We start from the raw sequence: 25,594 nt of genomic DNA, 5'->3' as shown, positions 1-25,594 counted from the left end.
TGTATTTCTATTATCCCAGTTCATTGCTCTCAGCTGATTTCATAAGTGATGTGCTTATTCAGGCCGTGCATCTGCTGCATTCTTGCATTGTTTCTGATCACTGCATCTCTTCTAAATGTGCCAAACGAGTGTAAACTAAGCTAGGGAGAGACTCGACGGGCATCGTTCATGATTTAAGGTAACCACCTGATACAAACATACTGTACTTTTTTTTTCTAGTATGGAAGTGGAATCAAGATCTTAGCAACTTAAGTATCAATAAGACACTCCCCCCCCCATTTCAGAATTACTTTTCACACAAGGTGGGAAGTGGAGGTTTCATGAATACAACTTTCTCTAAGCATAAAACTTGATATGTTACCAAAATGTATCCAGGCAGAAGCTTACCTGCCTAATACCAGCACCAGACGCTACCGTCACTATTCGAGATGCAGATGTCTTACATGTAAGGCCACGTATCCCCCCCACCCCAAACTGCAGCGACACCGGGGGGCACAGTAAACACTTCACCTAGAACAGGCGGAAGGTCCGTGTTCAAAACGAAGCACAGTTACAGTCGGGAGCAGAGCAGCACTCAGCCCACCGCTGCAAAGAATGCTTTCCTGGCACAGCGTCACTATAGATGGGCTAAGCACCCTTTGCTGCTCATACGCATTCCAGAGTCTCGGATCACCCTGTATTAAAAACAACCGGCCTGCACTAAACCCTCTGGCTCGCTCTCATCTAGGATTGCTTCAGGACCTCCTCCTGCGTTCAGTACCTGGGGTAGCTGGAGCTTTACGCCAGCCTGTTCTTAGTGCCTCTCCAGAGAGGAGGCTCTTCACAGAGCAGATGTCGTTGCTGGGGGTAAGGTGCCTGGTGGCAGCTCACAGCCCCCCATGCTAACCCATACGTGCAGCAGTTGCCTACAGCCTTGCCACAATGAGATGCTCCTCACCAGCAGCGTGGTGCTCCGGCACGGACTCTCCCAGCACACAGGTCACACAGACCTCCGCACCCATCTCCCAAGCAGCTGCGCTTGCCCTCTCCGGCCTGGCCGGGTGCCTTTGTGGAGCATGTAGTGCAGAGGCAGGGTGCGTGCTGACACCGGGCTGTACGCAACAGTTATGTTGTCTGGGTTTAGTGTTTTGTGGTTTTTCTAAGTACAACCTCAGTCAGATCCAAGGGTCTCGCAAGCTCGATTGCAAAGCAGACCCCAACCACGCCGCCCGGCAGTTCAGCTGGCAGTTAAGCCCCTGTAACTGTGGGCTCCCCAAACATCGACCAACGCCAGCAGAGCAGCCCACACAGATAAAATTCATCCGCTCTGCCCAAGTAGTGTTCAGGCTAGTCAGAGAAAATGTTTTGAGCTGGGGTCATCCCTCAGTCAGTTAAAATAGTTCATGTCAGCTAGTTCAGGATGTCTTTCACTCTGAAGTGAGGCAGTCTTACCTAGACTGAAAAGTGGAGCGTGACTTAATTAAAAACCTGTCTGTGGGAAAGAGATCCAATTCCCCCACAGCTGCTGCCTGCTGCTGTAGCAGGGGAAGTCCCTAGTAAGAAGGAAAAACTTCAAGTGTTAGAATTCCTCCTTGTAAGCAATTTGTTTTCCATTACTACTGCAGAACTCATGGCAAAATGCAAGGCACGCTCACCTCGTACATCGGTTTTTTCATGCTTTAGGCACTATAAGCAGCAAGGGAAATTTATACTCACTGTCCCTCTCAAGGCTACTCCAGTTTATCAATTTGTATCTGGTGGATTTCCAAGGGGTTACTCTGCAAAATGCAGGTGCCAGCTGAACCTGACAGGACACAGCAGCGCTATGACCTGCCAGGGAGAGTGGCCAGCTGTCGTATCCCTCTTAAAAAAAATTCTTACAGAAATAAAAAGCAAACAACCGATAGTGTTAACAAACAAGGTAAAAGAGTCTTTGCCACTAGATATTGTACACTGCAAACAAACTTCTAATAATGGCACAGGTCCTTTTTTTTTTGGTTTAAAGAAGCTTGTGTTACTGTAGTTAATGCAAGAACAAGACCATAGACTTGTTATTCAGCACAAAAAAGTCATCTAGAAGCTTCGGTGTCCCAGGGTATCAGCGACTGTTACTACAAAGCTTGGATTCTGTTTCCAGCCAACAGTCACCAAGTAAACGGTGAGGGATCCCTTTGGAAGAGTACATCTGAAACACAACCAGAGGTGTGCAAGGCAAACAAAAGTGATGAGCTGCCAGATTTGTTTACAGAAGCTTCTTCTTACTAGACTGTCGAGATCTACTATGGTAAACTGAACGCCTCAAGGTTTTAGTCACAGGTGCTGCAGGGCTTCTTGTCCTTGTTCAGTGTAGGAGTCATCTTTATTTGAATTTGACCATTCTCCGAAAGTATCCTGGAAGTGGACATTTTTCTGTGACGCCTGCATACGTTTCTTATCACGGGAGAAGAAACTAAACCTTCCAGGAAGGGAGGAGTAAGGGAGGGGAGGGAAAAGAAAGAAGACTGTTTATCATCCTGAAAACACTTCAAACACCCGACACGATACACAGCACAACAAAACACAGAGCAAAAAAATCTGCATCTGCGAAAATCAAGGCAGTGAAGCCTGATGGGAGTGCATGTCAAAATGTTATTAGAGATGAAGTCATTGCGATCTCAAGCGGTTTGGCTATGGAAGCTTCAAATAAGCTCTAAATGCTGTTGACTCTACAAGGTGCAGGTCTCATTTTAGATGTATATTCCCCTTCCCCAGCCCTGAGATACAGAAGCAACACGATACAGGTTAGTTTCTTGGCATAAGTAAAGTGGTATCTTTGGCATTAAATCCATATAATTTACCATAAAGCAGAAATAGAAAATGTTTTTAAGGGTGTCAGCAGGGAAGTTCATATGAAAAATAAGCCTCCATGTTTTTTCCAAGTGTACAGATTTTCATACATAGGCTTGATTAATAATAAATTTGAATAAATGAATAAATGCACATATGTGCATAAGAGTTTGCAGGATGAAGGCTGAACAAATGCACACAAGCGTGCACATCATTTCCTGTCACACGGCTTGGGTGCTCTGAGATAATGACGTACATGAACCAACAGCCATTTAATACAACAACAAATTGCCAGCTGACAGCACAGCTAAAAATATACAGTTGGAAAAATCCTTAGTATCATTTTATTTTGTATAGGAGGACGTTACTTGATTAGGCAAATTCAATGATTGTCACGAGTTCAGTACCAGAGGTGTTAGTGCAGTGTTTAGGTCTGCTGAGAAATGCAAAAGTTGTGGTTCCAGCTAGCAAGGGTTTGAATTGGCTGCACACCCTTTCGGTTTTAACAGTGTTCTGCACAGTACCAAGCACAATGCAGTTGTGCTCTAGGACAGGAACTGCTAAAGGCTTCCACAGTAAAAGATTATGCAAATATAAATTCAACTTTGACAGGTGATGGAATATTTATCATCTGGGGCATAAACCTGACCCTATGTCCATGCCCCATCCTTCCGCCACCCACGCTGCCTTAAGTCTCCCCTCAGTACCATGATCCCGAGGTCGAAGCCGCCTTGTGCGGAGCAGGAAGTTGTGCCTTCGATGTCTCTAGTCACATAGGAGGCTGTATTTGAGTGTCAGATGAGGTTTGAGGCAGCTTTCCTGAAAATATATCCTAGCATATGTGCAGGTAAGCATGATGATCATTATTAAGAATATTGAGAATATCAAGAATAATTACTTCTTGACTAAAAAGTGATAAAAAAAGCCACGCAAGTGCCATGCCAGATAACCAATGTTGCTAGCAGGACCTGAACTTTTGCATTTCCTGGCTTCAAATGTGCAGCCTTAATAATGAAAGTAGTCTTTTGCACTTAATTAGCCTCACACTTTTCTACTGCCTTCATCACAGGAGCTCATAAATTCACACACATATGCTATGTCTTTTCAGGGCTGGATCCAATTCCAGCTGCTAAAAGAAGTGTCTAATCACCAAGACTTTCTGCTAAGCATGTCTGGCCCTGCATCATCAGGCTTTACTGTCCTGAAGTCCCCACAAAGGACTGCTGTATTTACGCAGGAAGTTTCAAATGTCAGAGTTCGGTAATTTTTCACTTTATCATGAATCTAAGAGAAAAATATGTTTGTAAAAAATCTCTACACAAAGCAGAGGGCTTAGGCTTTTAAAATTCCTTCTGAAACAATGAAAATTGTTATTATCCTAGAAAACTCATGGATGATGTTTGGGAAAAGCATGTCTGTGTGGAGAGGATAGGAATTTAAATATTGTGTTGCTGCTGTAAATAGAAAGATCGCTAAAACAGCAGTTCTAATGCAAAATGACTTTGCATTAATAATTATCAGTAGGTCTTCCAAGGACAGACAAGAATAGGATGATAGAGTTGGTTGAGAGTATACTCAATTACAAAATACATAATTAGAGACAAAATATACAGTGCATCGATAGAAAGACATGGAAACAACAGCCTATAACTAACACTGGAAATTAATGTAGATATCAGCCATTACATTCTGTAAGTCTAACTGATTTGTAACAAGTCATTAGAATGACATGGGTTTCTTAAAAAGCATCGGTGTGAATTGGCACACTTAGTAAGCAAAATTAACAGATGCTGGTTAAAACCGCATATTGCAACAATTTTCTACAGAGTAATGATTGGTTTAGCACAGTAACATTAAGGCAAAAGGTGATAAAATGTCAGTACTTGAGGATGAGCATGGAGGACTACAATGAGTTGTGTACTGACTGGTCATTCTGATTGGCACGTTGTTCTTCTGTGATCCCACAGGCAGCCGATGAGAATGCAACCAGCAGTGCGTGTTAACACAGGGTCATGCAAAAGGAAACCACGGTACCAAACATTTTAAAAAAAAAATTCCTACAAGGGACACAAGTCTTCTTATTGGCTGCAATGTGGGATCGTCTGGAATCAATCCAGCTGCTACCATGGGCATTATGGCTGTAAAGATCCTGGTCAGGAAAGTACAGACACAGAAGAGATAAGACTGGAGCAAGGGAAAGAAAAAGCATTCCATTAAAAAGAAAAGAGGCAAACATGGTACATGGGGTTACTCTGAATTACCACAGGACACGTTACAGGGAGAGGTGGATCTGCATCACCCAAGACAGCTCTCCTCAGTGAAAAACTCTTTATTCAGAAAAAGCAGTCATGGTAACAGTTTAAATTGCTTTTGAATTTCTAAAAGATACCACTTTTCTGTTGTGAGGCAGCCTGCAATCTGGGTTGGATTTCATCAAGGTTTTACCACCTCTAGCAATGCAGAGCAGAGTGCACATTTTTCTTCCCGAGAGACAAACAGGCACATACACAATGAAATGAAGGATGAAGGTGCATGTTAAGAAATACAAAACAGGACTCTGCTGTCACTACTGGATATCTGCACAGAAAACAGGGTTAGACAGGACCAGCACTACAGTTAAAGATTTTACAGATGTTACGGTTGAGAGTTTCAAGTTAAAAAACAGTATCGCAGGTGAAATATTGAAATAACCTCCTATGCAAGCTGCTCGGTTAAAGGGCCTGTGTATCTGTTCCCAAAGAACCTGCGTTGCTTCACATGCAGAAAGATGCCAGCTGCAGGCAGCTGAATACTGATTTGAAACCTTGCAGCTACTCTAGCAGAAAGGCTTTCTAGCTGGCTAGCAGCAAGACTGTTTCCTTGTAAGAGTTCAGCACTTTCACTACGCATTATACAATTCATGCAACTTAAGAGGTCGAGAGCACGTGGGTAGGTGCTCCGTGCCCAGCCAGCCCCACACAAACCTGCCAACACACCTTCAATCCATACCTGGAACACCCTCTGTTTTTCTAAGGGTTCTCCTCAGAGGTTCTCCCTTGTGCCAAATATTTTTTTGAACTGTGGACTAATGTCAATTAAAGATTAAGTTGAAATCATGAGAGACATTTCACTTGTGACCAAATGCAGCTCTCCCCAACACAAGTCACTCTAACTGCTATTCTTAGATTAAAAATGAAAACAAACAAGCAAACATTGTATCATTAGCAGTAGCTAGCAGTTCTATTTTTATGCATCGTGGCACTGTCTGTGAGCTGCAGAAATGACACAGACACACCAGCTTTTGTAGACTGCAAGAATAGGAAGAAAACTTATGGCTGTTTCAGGCATTACATCAGTGGCAAACAAGCACGTATCCTTAAAGAGAAAACAAAAGGGTGTTTTCTGTTCAAAACAGAGGGAGCATTTTTAATCCTTGTGCTTTTCCTCCTCAGTAAAGCCTCCTGGTTACATTATTTCATCAAAATTCTGACATGTGATGTGGTAGGGACAAATGCAGAAATCAAATCCGTCTGAGATCAGAACTCAGTTAAGCGTTTGCCCCAAACACACAAAGCTGGGGAGTTGAAAATAACTTTGGTTTTCCTTTCTTTGTGGGGATGCCGCACAGAATCACTTCAGCACATCTTAGATGGCACAGGCTACACATACATGTCTCATTCCTGAGATACTGTGTGGTCAAGGAAAAAAGGGCACATTACAGAGGCAAGCATAAAACTCTGGAGAGGATAGCAACACTGTTCTATTTTTGTACTTCAGCTTTTTGTTTCATCAGGAGAAAAAGTCTGAAATGGAGGGAAAAGCAATCCTGCTTTCATGTGTAAAGGCACTCTGCACGCAGATACCAGCCTTACAAGTTGTCATCCCATCGCTAGGTATGGAGAGTCTCCCAGGGAGCCATATCAGAGGCGCTGACAGCACCCTGCCTGAGATGGGGAGAAGGGAGCTCTGGAGATGGCTCGCAGCGGGCGGGGACTGCAGCTGGGGTGGGAGGGCTGTTGTAACAGGACAGAACAGATGCTGTGCTTGGGTTCTTTGTGCTGCCCAGCAGTGAAATTTCCTGTTTTTTTAAAGCCCATCTACAAGTGCACTGTTGACAAACACACACACACACACACAGAGGAGGAGAGAAAGAAAATAAACCCACACTGGACAAATCCTGTCATGACAGGCTGCAAGAATAAGACAAACTTGAAAACTATTACCATCCTCCGGGTTACCTAAGTAGACGGTTTTATTTTCCCGTATTTAATATGATGGCTAGGTGAAGAGAGAGCAGAAAGAAACCCAGGGACAGAGCATGACAGCTAAAGAAATTTCATCTTAACAGCAAGCTCGATACGTGCTTCCACTGTCTGGCAGAAGAGGACTTGCCTTTTCTGGCAGGGGCCAAAACAACATAATTTTATGTTTTGTTGCGTGCAGTTTTAGTTACATGAATTTAATACAGAGTCTGAGAAACAGAAAGATTAGACAGGTGTCTGAAAATGTGCATTGATTGAACGGTCTGATGCTCAACGGGTTTTCACTAATAAAAATAACCGAGAGGAAGAAAACACTACGATAACTGGTTGGAAACACTTCTGTGCCTCCTGCCGTGGCTCCCCGTGCTGCTTACGTGTGTATGCAGAAGGCAGAGTCAAAGCTAACACCTTGTCAGCACGTGCTCTGTCTTACAACATCGATTTACATTTTTATGCTGCCTTTGCTTCATAAATCAAGTGCGGAACCTGCAGTCAACACAAACTGCATAAGCCAAAACCAGCCATCCCTCACCACAAAGTACTAAAATAAACTTAAAAGCAAAAAGCAGCTTTACAGTGGAGATATTATTATTATTGTCATCACAGTTGCAGAACGAAAACTTAAGTCCAAACTCAAAGTGTATTTTCCTGTCATGTGAGAGAAAGGGTTCTCTCAGGAAACAAAGCAGCAGAGACAGAAGCTGGGGTTTACTGAAAATAACCAAAAGTGCCCTCCTGACTTTATGGTGTTTTGGATCAGTCCAGATCTTCCGATGGAACTTACTCTCACAGGGCTGCTGCTATTATTAAACAAGGACTGAAGGTTATGGACATGGGGACAAGATAGGAGAGCTTTTCATGTGGAAGCAAATGACTGTTCCAAAATAATTTATGCAGTTTAAAAAGTTAAGCTTCCGGTATCACAAAAATCCAAAGACTTGCTGTAAGGTTACAAGACTTAATTTGGTATAAATAAATTTACAAGGAGAGAGCTTCAATAGACAGATTGGTTGGCTAACACTGTGATTTTATAATGAAGTGATACACTAGCAAATGCACACCTCTGACAGTAAGCTTAGCTTTCAGACAGCAACATTAAATACTTCACCAGAAGGTGGGGTTCTTTAGAGCCATCCTCTCCAGCTGCAAATCTGTTCAGCAAACCAAAGGTTTTTGTGCTGTACACGTAACGCAAGCCAGGGTCTAAAGGCTTAGGTCAACAGGGAAATAGGCACAGAGAGTCATGGGGAAACCGTGCTCTCCGCGCCCAACTGCTGGTTTTGCTTGTAAACAACACTCTTTACACATCTTCTGAGCGTGACTTGGGGGCCAATGGTTTTTGACACCCCAGCCCCTTAGGATATGTGTGTTAAGGAACTGAGATTTGCACTTGAACAGGAGAATTGTTCCTATAATCCTTGCACACAGAGATCCAGCACTGACTTTCAGTTTGGGGCACGCAGGACAGGCTGAGCAGTGCTCTGGATATGACCACAATTAGTAGCACCTCCCTTTGGAGTATGATTACGTGGCCCAGACAGGAAAGCTCTCTAGGAAGATCAGGTGTCTGGGCTTAAGAGCTCCTCAGCTCATACCAGCTACAATAAAACGTTTCAACACGTGCTCTTTTTGTTAGCCTGAATAGTGTACTTAAGAAGGAAACATTAGGCTTCTTGGGCGTACCAGTGTGGCCCATAAACACGCACATGGAGTAGGGAGTACATCTGCACGTAGGGAGCAAAAGGCACCACAGGAAATAACCCGAGACTGAAAGTTGTCCCAGATCTAGGCAAAAGTTTTGCCCAAAGCCAACTGCTCCTTCTTGATACCTGTCAAGTGCTCCATCAGTGTCTCTCCCACATACATTAGGAATGTGGTTATCTTAATTTTTAAATTCTTTAAAATTGTCCTACCCATAAGAAACATGTAGTATTCGCAGACTATATCCAGTATCCTTAGAAAATATTCTACTTACAGTCGTTTGATTCCAGATTCAGGCTGAGTTGAGGGTTTTGACTGAATTATGGGCGTAGGTTGAGGGGATCTTGTTTCTTCTTCTGTCTCCTCACTTGAAAGAAAGAAAAGATAATTAACATTCTCCTCCCAAGCCATAGAAACACTTCAAGTTTTAAAATTCTATCTGAGGTAGTTGTCAATGAAGAAATGCAAAAAGATCTGTTCAAAGCTCACTGAAATCAATGGCAGGTTTTTCTGTCAGCCAAGGGACAGCACCTAGAACTGGGTCTCCTTTCAATATTTTCTTCCCATTGTGACAAGGAGAGGGAGAAGAGGCATGCATTAGATAAAAATTCTACATTTTTCTGTTATATCTGAAGTCCAAAAGTATTAAATGTTTGTAATCTTTCTAAAATTCAGGGGGAACCTAGGAGTTCAGGAAGGGCATCGTTTTTCTCAATTTTGAGGAACCAGATTAAAACTAACGCTGCATGTTTGCAATCTCTACTTTAAGCCTTTGCAGAAATGTAAGTTGTTGGACGCTATGTAAGAGCATATTTATTGTTTCTAGACCTGCCCTTTGGCTCCTCTGTGTATAGCATGCAACAGGAGAGGAGATCTAACTTACCTTTTGTAATATAAAAGCTCCTCTTGAAGTAAAAACACTTTAGATTTCAATTCATTCCTCTCGTGAAGGACATCCCGGAGCTCCTGCAAGGTGAATCTTGGACGATTCGGATCTTTTAAGTCCATTGCCATCTTTTCAGACTCTGAGAGGCAGTCATCATTGTTTGGCTCTCTCTAGGAAGTGAAATGGGCGTATAAATTCACCACACAAGTGCATGTCTCAGAAGTTTGAAGTATTTATCAATCTAGTTCCCAACCTCTTCCTTTCAGCACTATTAAATCCTCTTTTAAGAGACACACAGCAATTTTAAGAGGAAAAAAAATGTACAAGGCGTTTGTTTTTCCATGTTAAAAGACACTCAGCAGCAAGAACAGCTCAGTGATCTGATCTCTTTGTTCTTTCCTGTGCACAGGTTGGCGATGACACACACAGGGCTGGTGAAACCGTGGCAGGTTGCTGAAAGGTGATCTGAGCTCTGTTTCACCTCTCTTCACCCGGGGTTTGGGGGAAGCTCACAAATGAGGAAGACCTAGGTGTAGTGACCTACAGTCGAAGCCCTGCGCTCACAGGAATCTTTCCTAGAGTTACACGTTCGGGAAAACAAGCACCAGTTGTTTCTGAACACAGGGTCTAACCTGAGCTGCCTTATAGGTGATAAAGTCTTTTTGTGGAGAAATTCCTGTGGAATTCAGACTGCCAGGAAGTCCACTGAAAAGGTATAGTCCAATGTTTGATAAACAAGCCAGTTTAAGGAATTCGTACTTCTAACAAATGGGGTAAATCAAACATCGGCCTTTTATATAAACACTGAAAAAACTGCGTAGCAAAGATCATGACAGTTCCTTCCAGCTCCTCCCACAGAGAGATGGCTCCTTTGGATGTAAACATATCAAGTGGAGATTTAATTTATACCCCTTTAATGCCTTTATTAAAAAAGCAGGATTGCCATTAGTACCAGTATCCAGCCACAAAGCAGAAGAAAACTGCAGATGCATGCTAGATGAGGCATTTATACACGTGTGCCCTTGTCTCTTCTTTTCCTCTGAGCAGAGTTCACTGGAAGCTTGGAGGAATTTCTCTCCCACCACCCAGCTCCTGCGGCTCCCAATGAGCCAGACCTTGCACGCTAGGCACACTGTCAGAGTCCCAGGCCTGTGGGAGCGCTTCCTGCCAGCCAGGTAGACTCTAGCACTTGCGCAGAACTATTTGGCCCTAACTGCTTGTGAAAACATGGTCCGTAGAAACACCACACACCAAGATCATCGTTCAGGTCCTCTACTGTTGTTCCACTCAGCACAGAGCTGAGGGCAAGTTAATGGCCATCACAAGCTTCTGGGAAGGGAACTCAGAAGCAAGACGCTGAAAAGCAACTGCAAGCCTTTAGAGGTCTGCAGGATTCTGAACAATACAAATAAATGCAGGGTGCTCTGTTCCAGCAAAGTACATTTGAAATGTAGCAAAGTACATTTGAAATGCGATGCTTTTTGCAAGGACTCACTAGAGGTCAGCTAATGAAATCAGAGATGCCAGCAGCCAGGTCAGCCACCTGCCCTTCTAGTAAGGATCAGTCTCAGACCTCCTGTGCTGCAGTGATGCCTCGCTAGGATGCAAGCTGGAAATTTGAGGAACCAAGTACTGAAATTCTTAAAGTCCATTTTTGTAAGCCTTATCCTACCCTCTTTTAAGCTCATGTCTTTGTGACAGTTTTTCTATCTATTGATACGTGATTTCAGGTTAAACTTGGCTGGGCTACGCTTGGTGCAATACCAGTTTCTACAGCAGGGATTGCAGCCCTTGCCCTGCAAAGACAAAGCAGCAAAACAGTGCTCACCTGTCCTCTTGTTTGATTCACCCCTGTTCATCCAAATGCATTTATTTACACAGACTACAATAAATAAAGATTGATGCAACCTAACAAGAGGTTCAAAGGAAATTACCCAAACACACTTTTCTTCACGCCTCTAAATTAGCGTCTGAGCTGATGCCTCTTTTTTTTTGGTTGTATATTTGCCCCAAACAAGGTCTTTTTGCTAGATGTTGCTGAAATCAGCAGAGACTAAGCAGCCTGCAGCCAATGCATATGTATTTGACTGAAGCCAACAAGCAATGTCCATTCCAGAGCATGCAGCTATTCTAGCTTTCTGCTTGCCACTGCAATTCCTGTCTAACCATCAACCTGGCAAAGGGAGCGGGGAATGGCTCTAATTAGAAGAAGCGCCATTCCCGTGGAACTGATGAGTTAGAGAGAGGTAAAGAATGCATCCTTTCTCTCCAGAGACTGAAAACACTTTCACTCCTACTGGCTCTAGGCCGAGGCTCCACAGCCCCATTTACAAAGCTGGGTGTCCTGGCTGAATTAACAGCAATGAAATAATCCTTTTCATTATTAATACAGTGCGTGCCCAATTCAGCAGTGACATGTTAATACAACACTGGCTGTCGCAATCCAGGGGGGACCGGGGTACCCTATCAGCCTTTGCCTCTGCTTCTTGATGTACGTTCCTGCCTACTGCAAGTGAATTGGATGTTTCACTCGCTGCTGCAGTCTACCAGGCATTGACAACGCTACCTGGTACTGGAGCTCTTACCAGCACATCTAGCCAAACAGCTCTATATGATAGTGCTCCTCTAAGTTCTTCCATATCATGACACACCCCCCCTTTTTTTTTTTTTTTTACTCTTTAAGAGCTATTAGGAAAGGGAAGTACAGCACATTTGCTTTAGTAAGACAGAAGTAGTGTCCTATGCACAAAGAAAAATAATAGGAACCATATGGAGAACTAAAGGATGTAACAGATCAGAGATGCACCCTTTTCTCAGGAAGCTCCCCTCAAGTTTGTGTTCCTACTGCTCTGATCTCAGCACCAGCTCAATTTGCAGATTGTCACTTTGCCCCTTCCTGCAAGTACTTGAGTAAGCAAGCAGTACCATTTCAGGAACATCTCTGCCAGTAACGCTTCACAAATTCCAACAGAAAGCAAAAGTGGAAATAAGGCCAGAGTTGGTTCCTCTGAAAGGTGCCTTCAAATATTTGTATGTTGATCTGGCAGCAATAGACCAGCTTAGTCCTGACAGATTGAATGTGCCATTAGCACTGCAAGGACCAAGCGTGCAGAGTTCTGCACTGCCTCTGGGACCACTTCTGACACCATTTCCTTTCTACTGTTGTTCACATGCCACCTGGGACCTGGTAGGGCTCACTTAGTTGTGTACCCAGCAAAGCTTCAGCTCTTCGTCAGCCGTTTATCTTTTGGAAAACCCTGACTGTTTAAGGGATCTGTTTGTTTTCCTTTGGGGGAAGGGGCTGATGTGTACAAACAAAATGAAGCCAAACATAGTAATACAGCACTACCAAAACACTACCTGCCTCCAGTAAAAACTAACAGCCGATACTCCACAGATTCTGGATTGCTTCACGATGTCTTTAATAGAACACACTCTTTTGAGGCAATGATTTGTTCTGATGTCTGGCAAATTCTGCAGCCTAGCGCAGAACCCAAAGGTTACACTCCCTAGGACGTATGATGGGTAGCCAAGTCTAAGTGGAGAGCTGTTCTCTGATGCAGATATGCCACTGCTATCTTGTGCTGCCACTCTGCCCTAACGGGGCCTTCCCTGACACAGAGCAACGAGTGACACTGCTCCCTGTGTGTCACACCTGAACACAAGATGTCCTCAAGTCCCATCGTTGCCTCTGATGTGTGCCAACCACATTTATCCAAAGAAGAGGTACTTGGTATGAAGTCAAAGCTTTTTAAAAGGCTGTTTAAGAAGTGATTTAAGGTGCCTCTTACCTTTACTTCCTCCTCCCCATTCTGGCTGTCCTCACCCTGCAGTTTTTCCCTCAGTTTCCCCAGCTCTGCTCGCAGGTTGCCCATCTCCTGCTCCTTGGTTTGCAGATATGCTTCTAACTCCACCTTCTGCTCAATCAGCGCCTTCCCCTGAGCCTCAACAACGGTGATCCGGTGCCGCAGGTCATGGTTAATTTTCATTAACCTGTTCTGTTGCTGCTGAAGCTGCAAAATATCGATGCAGAATATCAATGCTACAGGTTGGCATCCATTCAGCCTTCAGCCACGATGGCTAAGTCCCAAACATCATATTAAAGAAAAAGTAGTGGGTTCCTTTGAATTCATTCAAAGGAAATTGTGTTGAATTTATTCTGGAAAATTCTCCCCCCTCTTCACTCCCAGATTAGTTTTTTTTAATATCTAATTATCTATTACAGTTGCAGTCACCAAAATGTAATTGGTTTCTAGAGTAAAGAGGCATTTTTCCCCTGGCACAGGGAATTCTCCATCTAAAAGATAATCCATCACTTGTGATACTGTGTTTCAAAAAAGCAAACTTCAAGGATAGGGCAGCTTATGGGATTCCAAACCAAATCTTAACCCAGCGCAGCAGAGAGAAAGCCAGGGCAGAGGAATCCTTAGCATTCAGTTTATATTGTATTTGCTCTGAGCTCTTGGCTCTCTCGTATGACAGGATGTGACCTGCTAGACACCAATTTGAAGGACCACAGCACCTGCCAGAGGCGCTTGCCTGGCCCTCACTAGCACCAGGAAAGCCCTACGGCCTAAGGAGATGAGGCAGCGTGAGGATGGGAAGCAGGAGATGGGTAAGGAGGTCATTCCTCCTGAAACAGAAAAAACCAAGACATCACGTGATTCCCAGAGTCACAGTGGAGTCTGTGATTCATCTAAGACTAAACCCGGGTGGATCTCTTGTGCTGTGGTCCCCAGGTCCACCGATCCCCTCAGTGACCTTCTGTGCACTGCTGGTGAAAGTGACCCGGGCTGGGCTCAGGCCCCTTCTTCCTACTCTCTTCCCATGCAAAGAGGGATCCATCCTGCATCCCTGGTGTGGGACTGCATGCGTGGAGCCCCTGCTGCCAAACTCTGCCGAGAATACACATAAAACATCCAGTAGCCTGCTCACCCACAGCAGGGATCTCCGGGTGGGGTGAGGCGTGGGGCTGCTGAGGAAGTTTGCACTGTCAAAGCAGAGAGAGGTTCAAGAAGCGAGAGACAGTTCCCTCTCTAGTTCCCACGAAGGGGAGAGGTATCAGGTCTTTAAGGAAACCAACCAACCAACCTGTCCTTCCCCCATCTTCCTCTCCTGTTACACTGGTTTCCAGCCACATTTCCAGCCACGTTCCAAGTGTGCCTGGTCCTTCGGAATGCAGCAGAGGGGGGGTGTCTGTGCTGAAGACTGCCTACTCATTCTGGACACTCCACACTTACACACACTTCAGTTACTGGACTAATAATCTGGCATTGCCTACAAATTCTGCATTAACTTGAAACTAGGCTGCAGAAATATGGGCGAGAAAGAAGAGAAACAGGAAGACTAAGAGCCACTTACAGCCTCTACGTCCTCATTTTTAAGTCCAAGTTCCCGGTCCTTTGCTCTGATTTCATCCCTCTGTTTATCTACCACTTCCTTCAGCTTCTTCATGACTTGTCGCTCTCTCTCTGACATTCCTGGTTAAAAAAAAGAACACAGAAGAAAACCTAAGGACAATCAGGAGCTGCAGAGACTGAGAACAATAACAGTAAGAAATATTTAGGTAAAGACTCTGGAACTTGGCTGCTGATAGAATTACAAAGAAGCTGTTGGAAGATGCTTTAAAGGTTACTTCAAGGGTAACAGGGAACATAGATGACACAATCCACTCTGTAAGGCCACTGCACAGAAAGTCCTTTAAAAAGGAAGCAACAGTCCACAGAGACATTTATGACAGTGGAGTGACACTGCTACATCTTGCTGCCTCAGTAGTTTTACACCAGTGTTCGCACTATGCCCCAGGGAGCTTGGTTATCTGCACGCTAATCTGTAGAATCAGCTGGCCAAGACCCTGTGAAAATTGTAAAAAAAGATGGTCTGGATCCTCAGCAAGATTTAAACAACATGTCACTATTGTGGACTGCATCTGGATCCAAACTAGCTGCGGTGCGCTGGACTAGAATGATTTTATGCTGAAACCCAGTTCTGTGTTGGGTGAAAGGGAGAGAAAGCAGGACCTTCAGAGGGTGCCCCCACCCTGAATCTAGAACAGAAATGTAGTCTATATTATGGTCATGTATTTTCTCCTCATGTTTTGCAGCCCTTTCCCCATCCTGTTGTGTGATAATTCATATTTAGAATAACTGTACTTCAGAGAAAAATTACTACATGGAATTCCACTTGTGAAAGATGTTTGGAACATTGCCAAGAATCCAACATTGATCCTGTTTTAAAATAAAGGATTAGATTAACCTGAAATCTGACCAACAAATCATTGGGAAACGTCATAAATCACAATACAGGAGGCATTCTTCCATTATATTATGCCGTTACGGAGATAATCAGGAACTGGCACTGCAGTGATGGGCTCTTCAGAGCAAACACAGACCAGATGATTTAAGTCGGTGAGACAATAAATCTACTACACTAACTCTGCCTGGTAACTGCAGAGAGACGTGCAGTCTGACAGTCCTAAACTATCACGTACAATCACGTTCCACAAGACCCCATACAATGGCTGGAAGATGAAAGCCTGTGACCAGGGCAGAGTGTGGCTGCCCTGGCCGAAGTCCAGTTCAAGAAGGAGCTGAAATCTAGGGTCTGCTGCTGTCTTGCTCTATTACCTTTGGCAAAGTACTTAGTTTTGTGGGTCCTCAGCTTCCTCCATTTACAAACTGCGAGTGGTGATAATTCACCCATCCCTCCGGGACAGCTGGAAAACCAGTTCCCACATCAGAAATATGCTGCATACACATAAAATGTATCCAGCCAGTCAAATCTCTACTTCAATATCAGCTCAGGCTTTACGGTGATGTTCTTCCCTCACCAGAGAAGCCCACAGTTGCTCCCATAAGAGAATGTAGGCTGCATGCCTTTAGGAATTCCACCTTATGCATCACCTACAGCTTGAACCGATGGATCACACGGTACAGCAAGACCAACCTGAGAGAACGAGAGTAACTCTGGTGCACGTGCACTCCTGCAGCAGCTGTGGGCTCCCAGGCAGCCATAAAAAGCATACCACTGCAAACAGGGGGAACAGCAGTTCCAACCGCTCATTGCTAAAGGACCAGAGTTACAGTACAGCACAGAACAGGCTCTGCAGGGAAAAGGACTGGTGATCACGGCTGACCGGGAATCTGGTTCAGAGGACACATTCCCATCAAACCCCAGAAAAGAGCTGAGCATGACATGGTGTTCACATTCTAGTATTACATTTGCATCTCTTTTAATTCTGTGGTAAGTTTGCCTGCTCTGTTTCTGGACCCTGCTCTTTATCATCTCTCTGCTCCAGGTTCCAGTTCTTTGCAGGCTTCTTCGCTGGTAACAGCTCATACCCACCAGGGAGGACAAACAGACGCTGACACATACTGCTACTGAACTCTTCTAAAAGATTCACGCTTTCCTGTCATCATGCAGGTTTAATACATCACCGCATCCACAAATCTCGCTACAGGCTTCTGGATCCACCCTCTGTAGCCAGTCTCTGGGCTGGGGCCTAAAACATCGGCTGTATTTAAAAACAAAAAAACCCGAAAACTTTACTTTGAAGTACAGAGGGACTGCAGTGAAACTTTAGACTGGTGGTTTCACCCCAGTAGGAGCTAGGAATAGTGAGTGCAGCTATATTCATTAGTACTTGTGAGATGTTTTGAGATCTCTACATAGCAGGTGCTATTTAAAGAATAAAGTACCATTTCAGTGCTGACTGCTTTTCCTCCCACTGTGCTCATTTTTCTCCCTAACATTCGATGAACCTGAAAGACTTCAATTGTGTGCACAGATCACCACGTTATCATTTTTATTTCAAGAGGAGGGGAAAGGAAAGGTGGGAAGTGTTCATGAAACAGTCACATCCTCTTCCATTTCCTCAGGCATTGGCAAAGGGGAGAAGGAAATCATTAAGCGCCCTAAATGTAAAGTAATTATCTCTAAAGGATTAAAACTCTAATAACTCCAAGATCTTAAAGGGCACACCCAGCTGGCTTCCTGGGCACATCCTATGAGCAGCTTCCTGTGGACTGCTGTGATCATAGCATTGTTTGGGCAAGAGAAAGGAAAGCAGCTAAAAAAACCACCCAAAACAACAAAAAAACCATCCTTTATGTTTAGGGACCTCTTTACTGTTGTGTTTATACATCTATCATGGCAGGCCCAAGGGCCAGCCAGGGCCTGTGGCACTACACCACTGGCCAAAGACGTAGAACAGAAGTTTGCCTCCACTTTTGAAAGAGAACTGTAGGTTCCTCAGCAGCAAAAGGGGTTCACACAACTGTTGCCATCCTGCTGCTTGTCTGTATTACCACAGCCAGAGGTAGCAGCTCCCCTCAGCAGCCTGTCTGTCCTGTTTGACACATGTTGGGTCAAGTTTCCTTGTGGCATTTTACTAGGATATTCCAATCAGACAGCACCATCAAGCAGCGCTGGGTTTGAGCTTGGGAGGAGTAGCGTTAATGGATGTTGTAGACTCATCTTTAACTCCTCCCGTGTATTTTGCATTCTGCCACACACCCTTTCACACGAATCCTGCTCTGCTCAGACTCTCGGCAGTGCTGCAGACCCTCTGTGCAGAACACTCCTGTTTAAGCAGGATTGCCTCTGCTCCTCTCACAAACACATTCAATATGCTAAAGCATGGCTCTGTAAACTCTGACGTGACTATTAATTGGCAAGGACTGAATCTCAGAGTCTTGCACACCCAAATCACTGGCCTCTGTTGCCTGTGCTAAAAATAACTCCTTTAACTGTCTGGTGAGTAAGCAGCGAGCTGTTAATCCCAGGGGCTAGCCGCTAAGGGGAGACATGATCACAATACTAAATTGTGCTGATACGGAGACTGGAATCTGGTCAAAGTTAGTCCAGCTAACAAAGTATTTAGCTTGAAAACCACATATCAGATCAAGTGATGGAGACTGAAAAAAACAGCATGACTGCTTTTTGACACTAACCAAATAAGTCATGAGACACATCTATCCCCAGTCATTAATGACAAAATTTCCTGAAAGGAAAACAGTTGGGTTTGATATAACAGGTCCCAATAATACGATGGGCTTGCTATAAACTAATATGTTTTGACTTAAACTGATGATTTGGGCCAAAGAATATCAATGATCCCAGAATGTGATCTCTGGAACAGCTTTATGGGTTTTGTTTGTGTTGTTATACTTTGGTAGACACAGTAAAAATAACATGAAAAGTATGCCTGGCATTTGCTTGTGAAGAGTACAGCTATATTTAAATACAAGCACATGATCTGCAGTAGATACCCACTGGAAGTAAAAAAAAACAACACAACAACAAATAAACCAGAAGAGAAAACAAAGGAGAAGCTGGTTCTTTATGTCATAGTCTTCACAGTCCATGACTCATCACTGCCATTCTGAAGTTTTGCATAGAGTGTGCAAGGCCAATGTTGAGCTACTTCTTTGCCATTGACTCCTAAATTGAAGGTGCTGCATTTGTTTTTAGAAAATGATCTTGAGAGGTTTAACAATTTTTACTTTTTGAAGATTTCATTATACTCCTCCCAGGGCAAGTCAGCAGTACTCAGCCTCTGGGAGAAAGCAAGTGCAACTTCTGTGAGGTTGGACAGTTTCATCCAGCTACAGCAAGCCTCAATTTAATCCCAGCTTACCTGTCTGGAGAAGGATATCCCTTTGCTCCTAATGCTTTACTGGAGAGCTGTAATGGCTTAGCTGTGTGGTCTGGTTTTCAGACTGGGCAGTGACTTTGCACGCTACACACAGGATGCTAAGCCTTTGGAAGGAGCCAGGACTTCAGCGCAAATCAGAACAGATCATGAAAGTGGTGCTGTGGCTTGAAGCAGTGGACCAGAGTCCTGTTCATGTACAAATAGTTCAGAAAGCCACCGACTTCCAGACTGACTCACCATCACAGGCATACCTTACTGCTGGAGTGATGCTGTTACCACTCTCAGCTGCTCGCCCCATCTCTTAGCTCAAGGCTGCCTCATCCCCAAAGCTGTACGGTCATTTTTTTTAAACTCCTCAGCTTAAACCCCAGCAAAGCATCACGAAATGGAGTTGGCACCCAGCAGCCTCAAATTATGCACTGTGAACTGTGGAGCAAACAGATACCTCTTCATCTGCCCCTGCTCTTGGGAAAGGAGCTGCTTGCTGAGCTGTGGGTGAGCTGAGGATGGCAACCTGTACTTGAAGCTCAAGATACAAGATTCCAACTTCTGCCTCAAGAAAGAAGTTGCCCACAAATTGCTTGTTTCAACTCTAGAATTCACCCACTCCCTGGATTATAAATCTCTTCACTCATAGCCAATTTAGAATAAATCCCAAACAAGTGAGGGAACCCTAAAGGCAGGTAAACCAAGTAAAACCAGCCTCTCCTATGCTAGGAGAATATAATTATATTATCCTAGAATATCTCCATATGGTGGACTGACATAATTCAGACAAAGAAATCTTGATTTGCTGCTTTACAAGCACTTATCCTGAATAGATCAACAGTTGCACCTATTTTTGTGCATAACAGTGTGAAATAAATATTGCTGAATGGATTATTCCACTTGTATTGGAAAACATAAGGAGGGCTTAAGAATGGCTTTTCTTTCCCTCCTACCCCCACCTCTTAAGTCTTCAGTGTCATCATGTATGCAGAATTTTCTATTCAGGTAAAAAAAAAAAACACCAAACAATCCCCCAAAATCCAGACCTGCATTATTCTATAGGAAAAAAGCCAGAATATCCAGTCAAAATATTTTGATAAAGTATTGCTTTTTATAACAAAAGCAAGTACTGAACTTGAAGTATCAAACTTGCCTTCATGCTTCTGAAATTCCTCTTCTGTGAAATTAATGTCTTTGTGAGACAAGTTTGTCATCAGTTGTTTATTCTCCTCCTGCAGCTGTGCAATTTGGGTAAGAAGGTCCTGTGCTTCCCCTCTCCAGACATCCTCCACCAGTTCTAATTCCTAAAGGGCAGACCGGGACAACACATTTATATTTTTAAACACAGTAAGAGTCTTTGACTGGACTATTTACAGATCAAACTCATAGCAATCCTACTATGATTCTTAGAGAAAACAATTAAATGAGACCACTTTGAATTTCTTAGAAGAGTTCTACATTTCTAAGGCCAGCATGGAGGTACCAGCTATCACAGCCTCCTTTTGCTATATGCTGAAGGTAAGCACACGAGGAGACAATTCCTGATGTGAACATTTTTGACGTGCAAGTTACCCAAAGGATGGCTCCTTATGAGAACCAGAGTAAGGGGACTGCTGCGTTAGACAAGATAACCAAACGTGAGCCACAATTACCTCCTGCATCCCAGGAAGCAGCTGCAGAGGCCGTTATAAACGCCCCAGAAACATCAGACAGCGTGTGCCAGGGGAGCCAGCGTTAGGCATGCTCATTCTGAAAGAGCAGCACCTCCAGTCTAAATTTCTGTTACAAAACACAGATGTAAAATAACGAGTGCGTGCTGCAGCGCAGCAAACCCAGAGCTCCCAGCCCGCATGGTAAACACAAGACAAACCCATGCTGCTTCTTCTGTGGACTGTTCTATATGGAAAGTCTCGAGTGGCATCTGTGCTAGTGGCAGTGAGAGCAGTCACAACAACTCCCATTTTTCAGGACACCCAGTGTGTCAAGAGCAGCTGTCCCCAATCCCCGTAAAGGTCAAATCAGGACAGAAAAGCAGAAAGTCCTCAAGGAAAAATCAGTTGTATTTACAGCTTTACCGGTTCTGAAAGCCTTTGCCCTAAACCACACTCCTGCAGTGGGGGGCATGCTCTGCTCCGTTTTCCCGGATGCGCTTCCAACAAAAAAAAGCTGCAAATGGCTGGAGCCAGGCTGAGTCACTCGCTGACTTTCACATTCATCCAGCATGGCCCTTTCCTACCTAACAACAAACCACACTCAGACAACAACCCCGCCAAGCACAGCGCGAGGCTAAAATAAGCTCTGCTGGGAGATTAAAGGATAGCTTTCTGCTTGGAGTGCATGCTCTGATAATGGGAAATCATGTTCCTACTGACTTTTGGATCCAAAAGCCATTTTATTCCAGCATTTGTTACTTTTTAGAATGCTTGCTAGAAATTTTGCAGAAAACACTATATGACACAGAGATTATGAATAACATAGGTGGTGTAAGCTATGGAGACTTCATTATTAAGTAAAGAAAATTTCACTAATCACCTCTATTTTGCTTGAAACTCTTTATCTTGAGAAAAAAGCAAATGTCACAATACTCACATTGCCAAATACCTAGACTATTTACAGTGATGCTGCCTATTATGACTCTGTAGCTAAAATAACGCAGTGACCTATTTTAGATAATAAAATAGCACATTCATCAGTTATAGGCATACTGATAAAAACAAAACAGAAGGCACACAAAACCCCACGCTATCTAATTGTTTACATGCGGCTGCACTGTAAACACACAACTATGCTAAGGTTTGCTGAGGCAAACTTTCTTACTTATTGCTATCGAAGACTCCAATGAATTACAGCAGAAATTAACTTCTGAACCCTCATTAGTAGAAGTATCAGAGAAAGAAGGTACCACTAGGTGCCAGCCAGCTCAGGAAACTCCAGGCAGTGCTAAGCCAGGTTTACAGGCAAAACAGATTGACGTGTAAAGTTTAAGTACTAAAATCTCATAAACTGATGCTTGCAAGGACCACTAAACGCTTGTCTGGATGATTCTCTGGAGGCTTTCAGGGCACAACTATTTCTCAGCCTCTGGCTTTTTCTGCTTACCAGCATCTGTCCTGTGAAAGAGTTAAGTCTTTAAACCCTCGTGCTGGAACACAGATGATGGGACACTACTGTTCTGTAGGGACTTTATGCATTGGGAATGTACTCAATCAAAGAAATATGTTATGTATCATGTACTTTTATTTTGTCTGTTAACATGCTTCCACCAAAGCATCACCTGGATTGTCTAAACACTGCCTGAGCCACTTCACGACTATTAGAGAAGCTGGCAGAGTGGAGATGGGAGATGGCAGGGAGATCAGTTGGCATCTGTAAGCACAGTGCTATGCAGTTGATGTGTTTAGGACACTTTTTTTTTTTTTTTTTTACACATATATGAACTTCAGAAGTACCTACACAAAACATCACCTTGTGCTGCTACCAGCCCAATCCAGTATTCAAAACAGCATTTTGCAAGTACCCGAGATAAAGAACTACGGTTGACTGTCCCTCTGAAGCAGTGGGGAGGTCTGACTTGGGCAGGTCTCCCCAGAGGTGACATGCCTTCAGGAACCTCCTGGCAGCTCGGGCTCAGGAAAAACTGATTTGGTTCTAGCAGGGGGCCCAGACACAGTACGGGACCAGCACAGCCGCATGCCCACTTGCCTCCACGTCAGATCTGTTTGAAGGGCAAAGGCACAGGTCTGCTGCATGTCCTTGCACTATTCTCTACACATTCCTATTTCCTACTCTGGGCACTTACCAGGGCTTTATACATTAACGATCTTCTACCAACCTTTTCAGACACTCTGCCCTGAGACTTCCTCTGCAAAACGTTGTGGGAACTACCCTGGAGTTTCCATATACTAAGTCAAAGTTCCCTAGATGACCCTTTTTTTAAAACATGAAACTTGTATGTGTTTAAGCTAAAGCCAACGTCTTGGAATCTGAGGTCTTCCAGAATTTCCCTGTCTCCGCTTTATTCCAAATCTGTGCGTGCAAGCAGGAATGGCATGAGGCAGCTGTGAGGATTTAGCACAGCCGCTTACTACAAGTGCCATTACTTGTTTCAAATCAGTTATCTGGGTGGTTTAAAGAGCAGATCTGCTGCTTCCACTGCAGTAAGCGAGCAGCTTGTGCTGTCCCACCACATGAGGGTAACAGGATATGGGAAACGATCTCTGCCTCCGGCTTCCATGGGAGTGGGGTGAGGGAACACTATGGTCACCCCAGATCAAGCCAAGGTACAATATCCCATCATCAGCGGTTAGAGCAGGAATCTGGGCGAGTACCCTTTCCTACTCTTCAGCTCTAACGCTGCCCTGAAATCGCTTGGTTCTCCATCTCTCTCCTATGACTTGCCTACCTGAGTGTGGCAGGAAAACCGGACTGCTAAACCATTCCCAGCTCTGGGGAGAGGAATGCATGACTGTCCGTGACCTTTCCTGGCCTAGCAGGAAGCAGCACCATCCCGCCGTCCGGAGAGGGGATGGAGCAGGAGCCCTAACCAGCGAGGCACCACGGGAAGGAAAAGCAGTGACTGGGGAAGGGGTGGAGGAAGGCGAGGAGGAAGGAAACTTCCAGGAGGGCTGGGAACAAAACCCAACCAACGACACCCCAAACCCTCAGGGATGCCAGGGCAGCATCCCCGCCGCGCCCCCCGGCTCCGCAGCCCCCGCCCCCCCCAGCCGCTTTGTGTTCTCCCCGGCGCGGCGGCGGGGCCGGGGTCCCGCTCTCCCCCCGGGGCCCCCCGGCCCCCGCCCGCACCTTCTGGTGCTTCCGCTCCTTCTCGATGCGGTCCATCCGCTCCAGGCGCAAGCGGTCGAGCTCCAGGCGCAGCTCCTCCATCTCGGGGTTGATGTGGTTGCGGCTCACCAGCACCTCCAGGATCTCCAGCACCCGCACCACCTTGGGCATGAGGCGGGCGATGGCCTCGCAGCCGTGCTGGTCGATCACCCGCTCGAACTCCTGCCCCACGGCCGAGGCGATATCGTAGACGTCCATCACCGTCAGCTCCGCCGCGTTCTTCTCCAGGGCGGGCGGCGCCCCGCCGCCGCCGTCCATGGCTCGCCCGGCCCCGCGGCACCCTCATAGGCGGCGGCGGGGCGCTGTCCCGGCGGGGTGCCCCCCCGGCAGCCCCCTGCTCCGCACCCGGCGCCGCCTCGCCCGGGCCGCGGCCCCGCGCAACTCCCGCAACTCGGGCCGCCGGGGCGCGGGGGGGTGTTTGAACTTGGCCGGGCGGCGGGCGGGGAGCGGGGCGGGGGCGGGCGCGGCGCCGTCGCTCGGGGCCAATGGCAGGGACGGGGCAGGCCCCGCGCATGCCCGCCGGGCCCCGCTGCGGGCGGGGGGGGGCTCTGCCCCGGTGCGGTGCGGCCCCGGCCCCGGTGCGCGCCGCGGGGCGGGTCGCGGCTCCGCAGGCCTCCCTTCAGCAGGCCGCTTCAGCTCGTGGCACCAGCCCTCCGGGGCCGAGGCTTCGCCGCCCGGGGGGGTCGGAGGGGCCGGCAGTCGCACCCACGCGTGCCGAGCGTCCGGGGTCCCAGCTGGGCGCCACCCAGCGCCGGAGCGCGTTGGCAGCAGCGGCAGGGCCGCACCGGTGCGGCTGCGGCACCACGGGACCCGCGAGAAGCGCCTGTGCCAGAACCTGTGTACCGGGACAGAAGGGCGAAAGGGGGTCGGTCCCCCGCTGCAGGGCAGACCAGGGCTGGCAGGTGGCTGCAGGCAGCCGCAGTGGCTGAACGAGTCATTCCGCAGGGCGGCAAGGGTCTGGCGCTGAGCGGCTTGCCCCTCGCCAGGGTCCTTAGGCCCTCACTCTGCCAGAGCAGACCAGGAGCATCTTTATGCCTGCACACGTGCTCAGAGTACTCCTGGAGATTTTATACACACAAGTAGTTTGGTGGCACGGATCCACTTACAGAGGAATCCAAATGAAAATGTATTTTTCTGGTGAAGTCTGTCAGTATTTTTTGCCTTCAGGTGTGCCTGTGCACTTCTAAATGTTCTCACTCTCCCGGTGTCGAGTAAGAGGTGCTCCGGATGAGTCTTTACAGATAAACTCAACATGCCCTGAAATAACTTTAGGTCCCAACCCTCCTACTTGCTCTATGCAGCGCAGGAATAATACATTGTATTTTAGACAAGATACTATGAAAATGTCAAGCACTGGAACTCGTCAGGAGAAGTAAAACTGGAGTTGCAAAAGCTAAGCTTGGAACAACTGGTAACATGCTACGTCTTGTGAACACACCATTAATTCTCTATTTTTGGCAGATTCACAATGGCAAT

General features: G+C 45.7%; 1 protein-coding gene across 6 annotated transcripts; it reads right to left on the bottom strand.

Annotated features, from left to right (window-relative positions):
• Positions 1-1,559: 1,559 nt before the first annotated feature.
• On the bottom strand, positions 1,560-24,595 carry RILPL1 (Rab interacting lysosomal protein like 1). Of its 6 annotated transcripts, none has more exons than XM_037375370.1 (8): positions 24,080-24,595; positions 20,430-20,580; positions 14,995-15,113; positions 13,425-13,646; positions 9,631-9,803; positions 9,022-9,114; positions 4,867-4,954; positions 1,560-2,434 (listed from the first exon to the last, which is right to left on the bottom strand). In XM_037375370.1, the coding sequence occupies exons 1-8, from the start codon at positions 24,374-24,376 to the stop codon at positions 2,429-2,431; spliced, it is 1,149 nt and encodes a 382-aa protein (XP_037231267.1). In that variant the 5' UTR covers positions 24,377-24,595; the 3' UTR covers positions 1,560-2,428. The 6 variants fall into 6 exon arrangements, 5 of the variants coding, with proteins under 5 accessions (XP_037231267.1, XP_037231266.1, XP_037231269.1 ...); XR_005102272.1 differs by lacking the exon at positions 4,867-4,954 and adding an exon at positions 3,513-3,637 and having other exon boundaries at positions 2,349-2,434; XM_037375369.1 differs by lacking the exon at positions 4,867-4,954.
• Positions 24,596-25,594: the final 999 nt, after the last annotated feature.

This window comes from Falco rusticolus, chromosome 1 (assembly GCF_015220075.1).
Source record: "Falco rusticolus isolate bFalRus1 chromosome 1, bFalRus1.pri, whole genome shotgun sequence".
NCBI lineage: Eukaryota > Metazoa > Chordata > Aves > Falconiformes > Falconidae > Falco > Falco rusticolus.
Note: the sequence above shows the minus strand (reverse complement) of the source record. Positions and strands in the feature narration are given on the sequence as shown.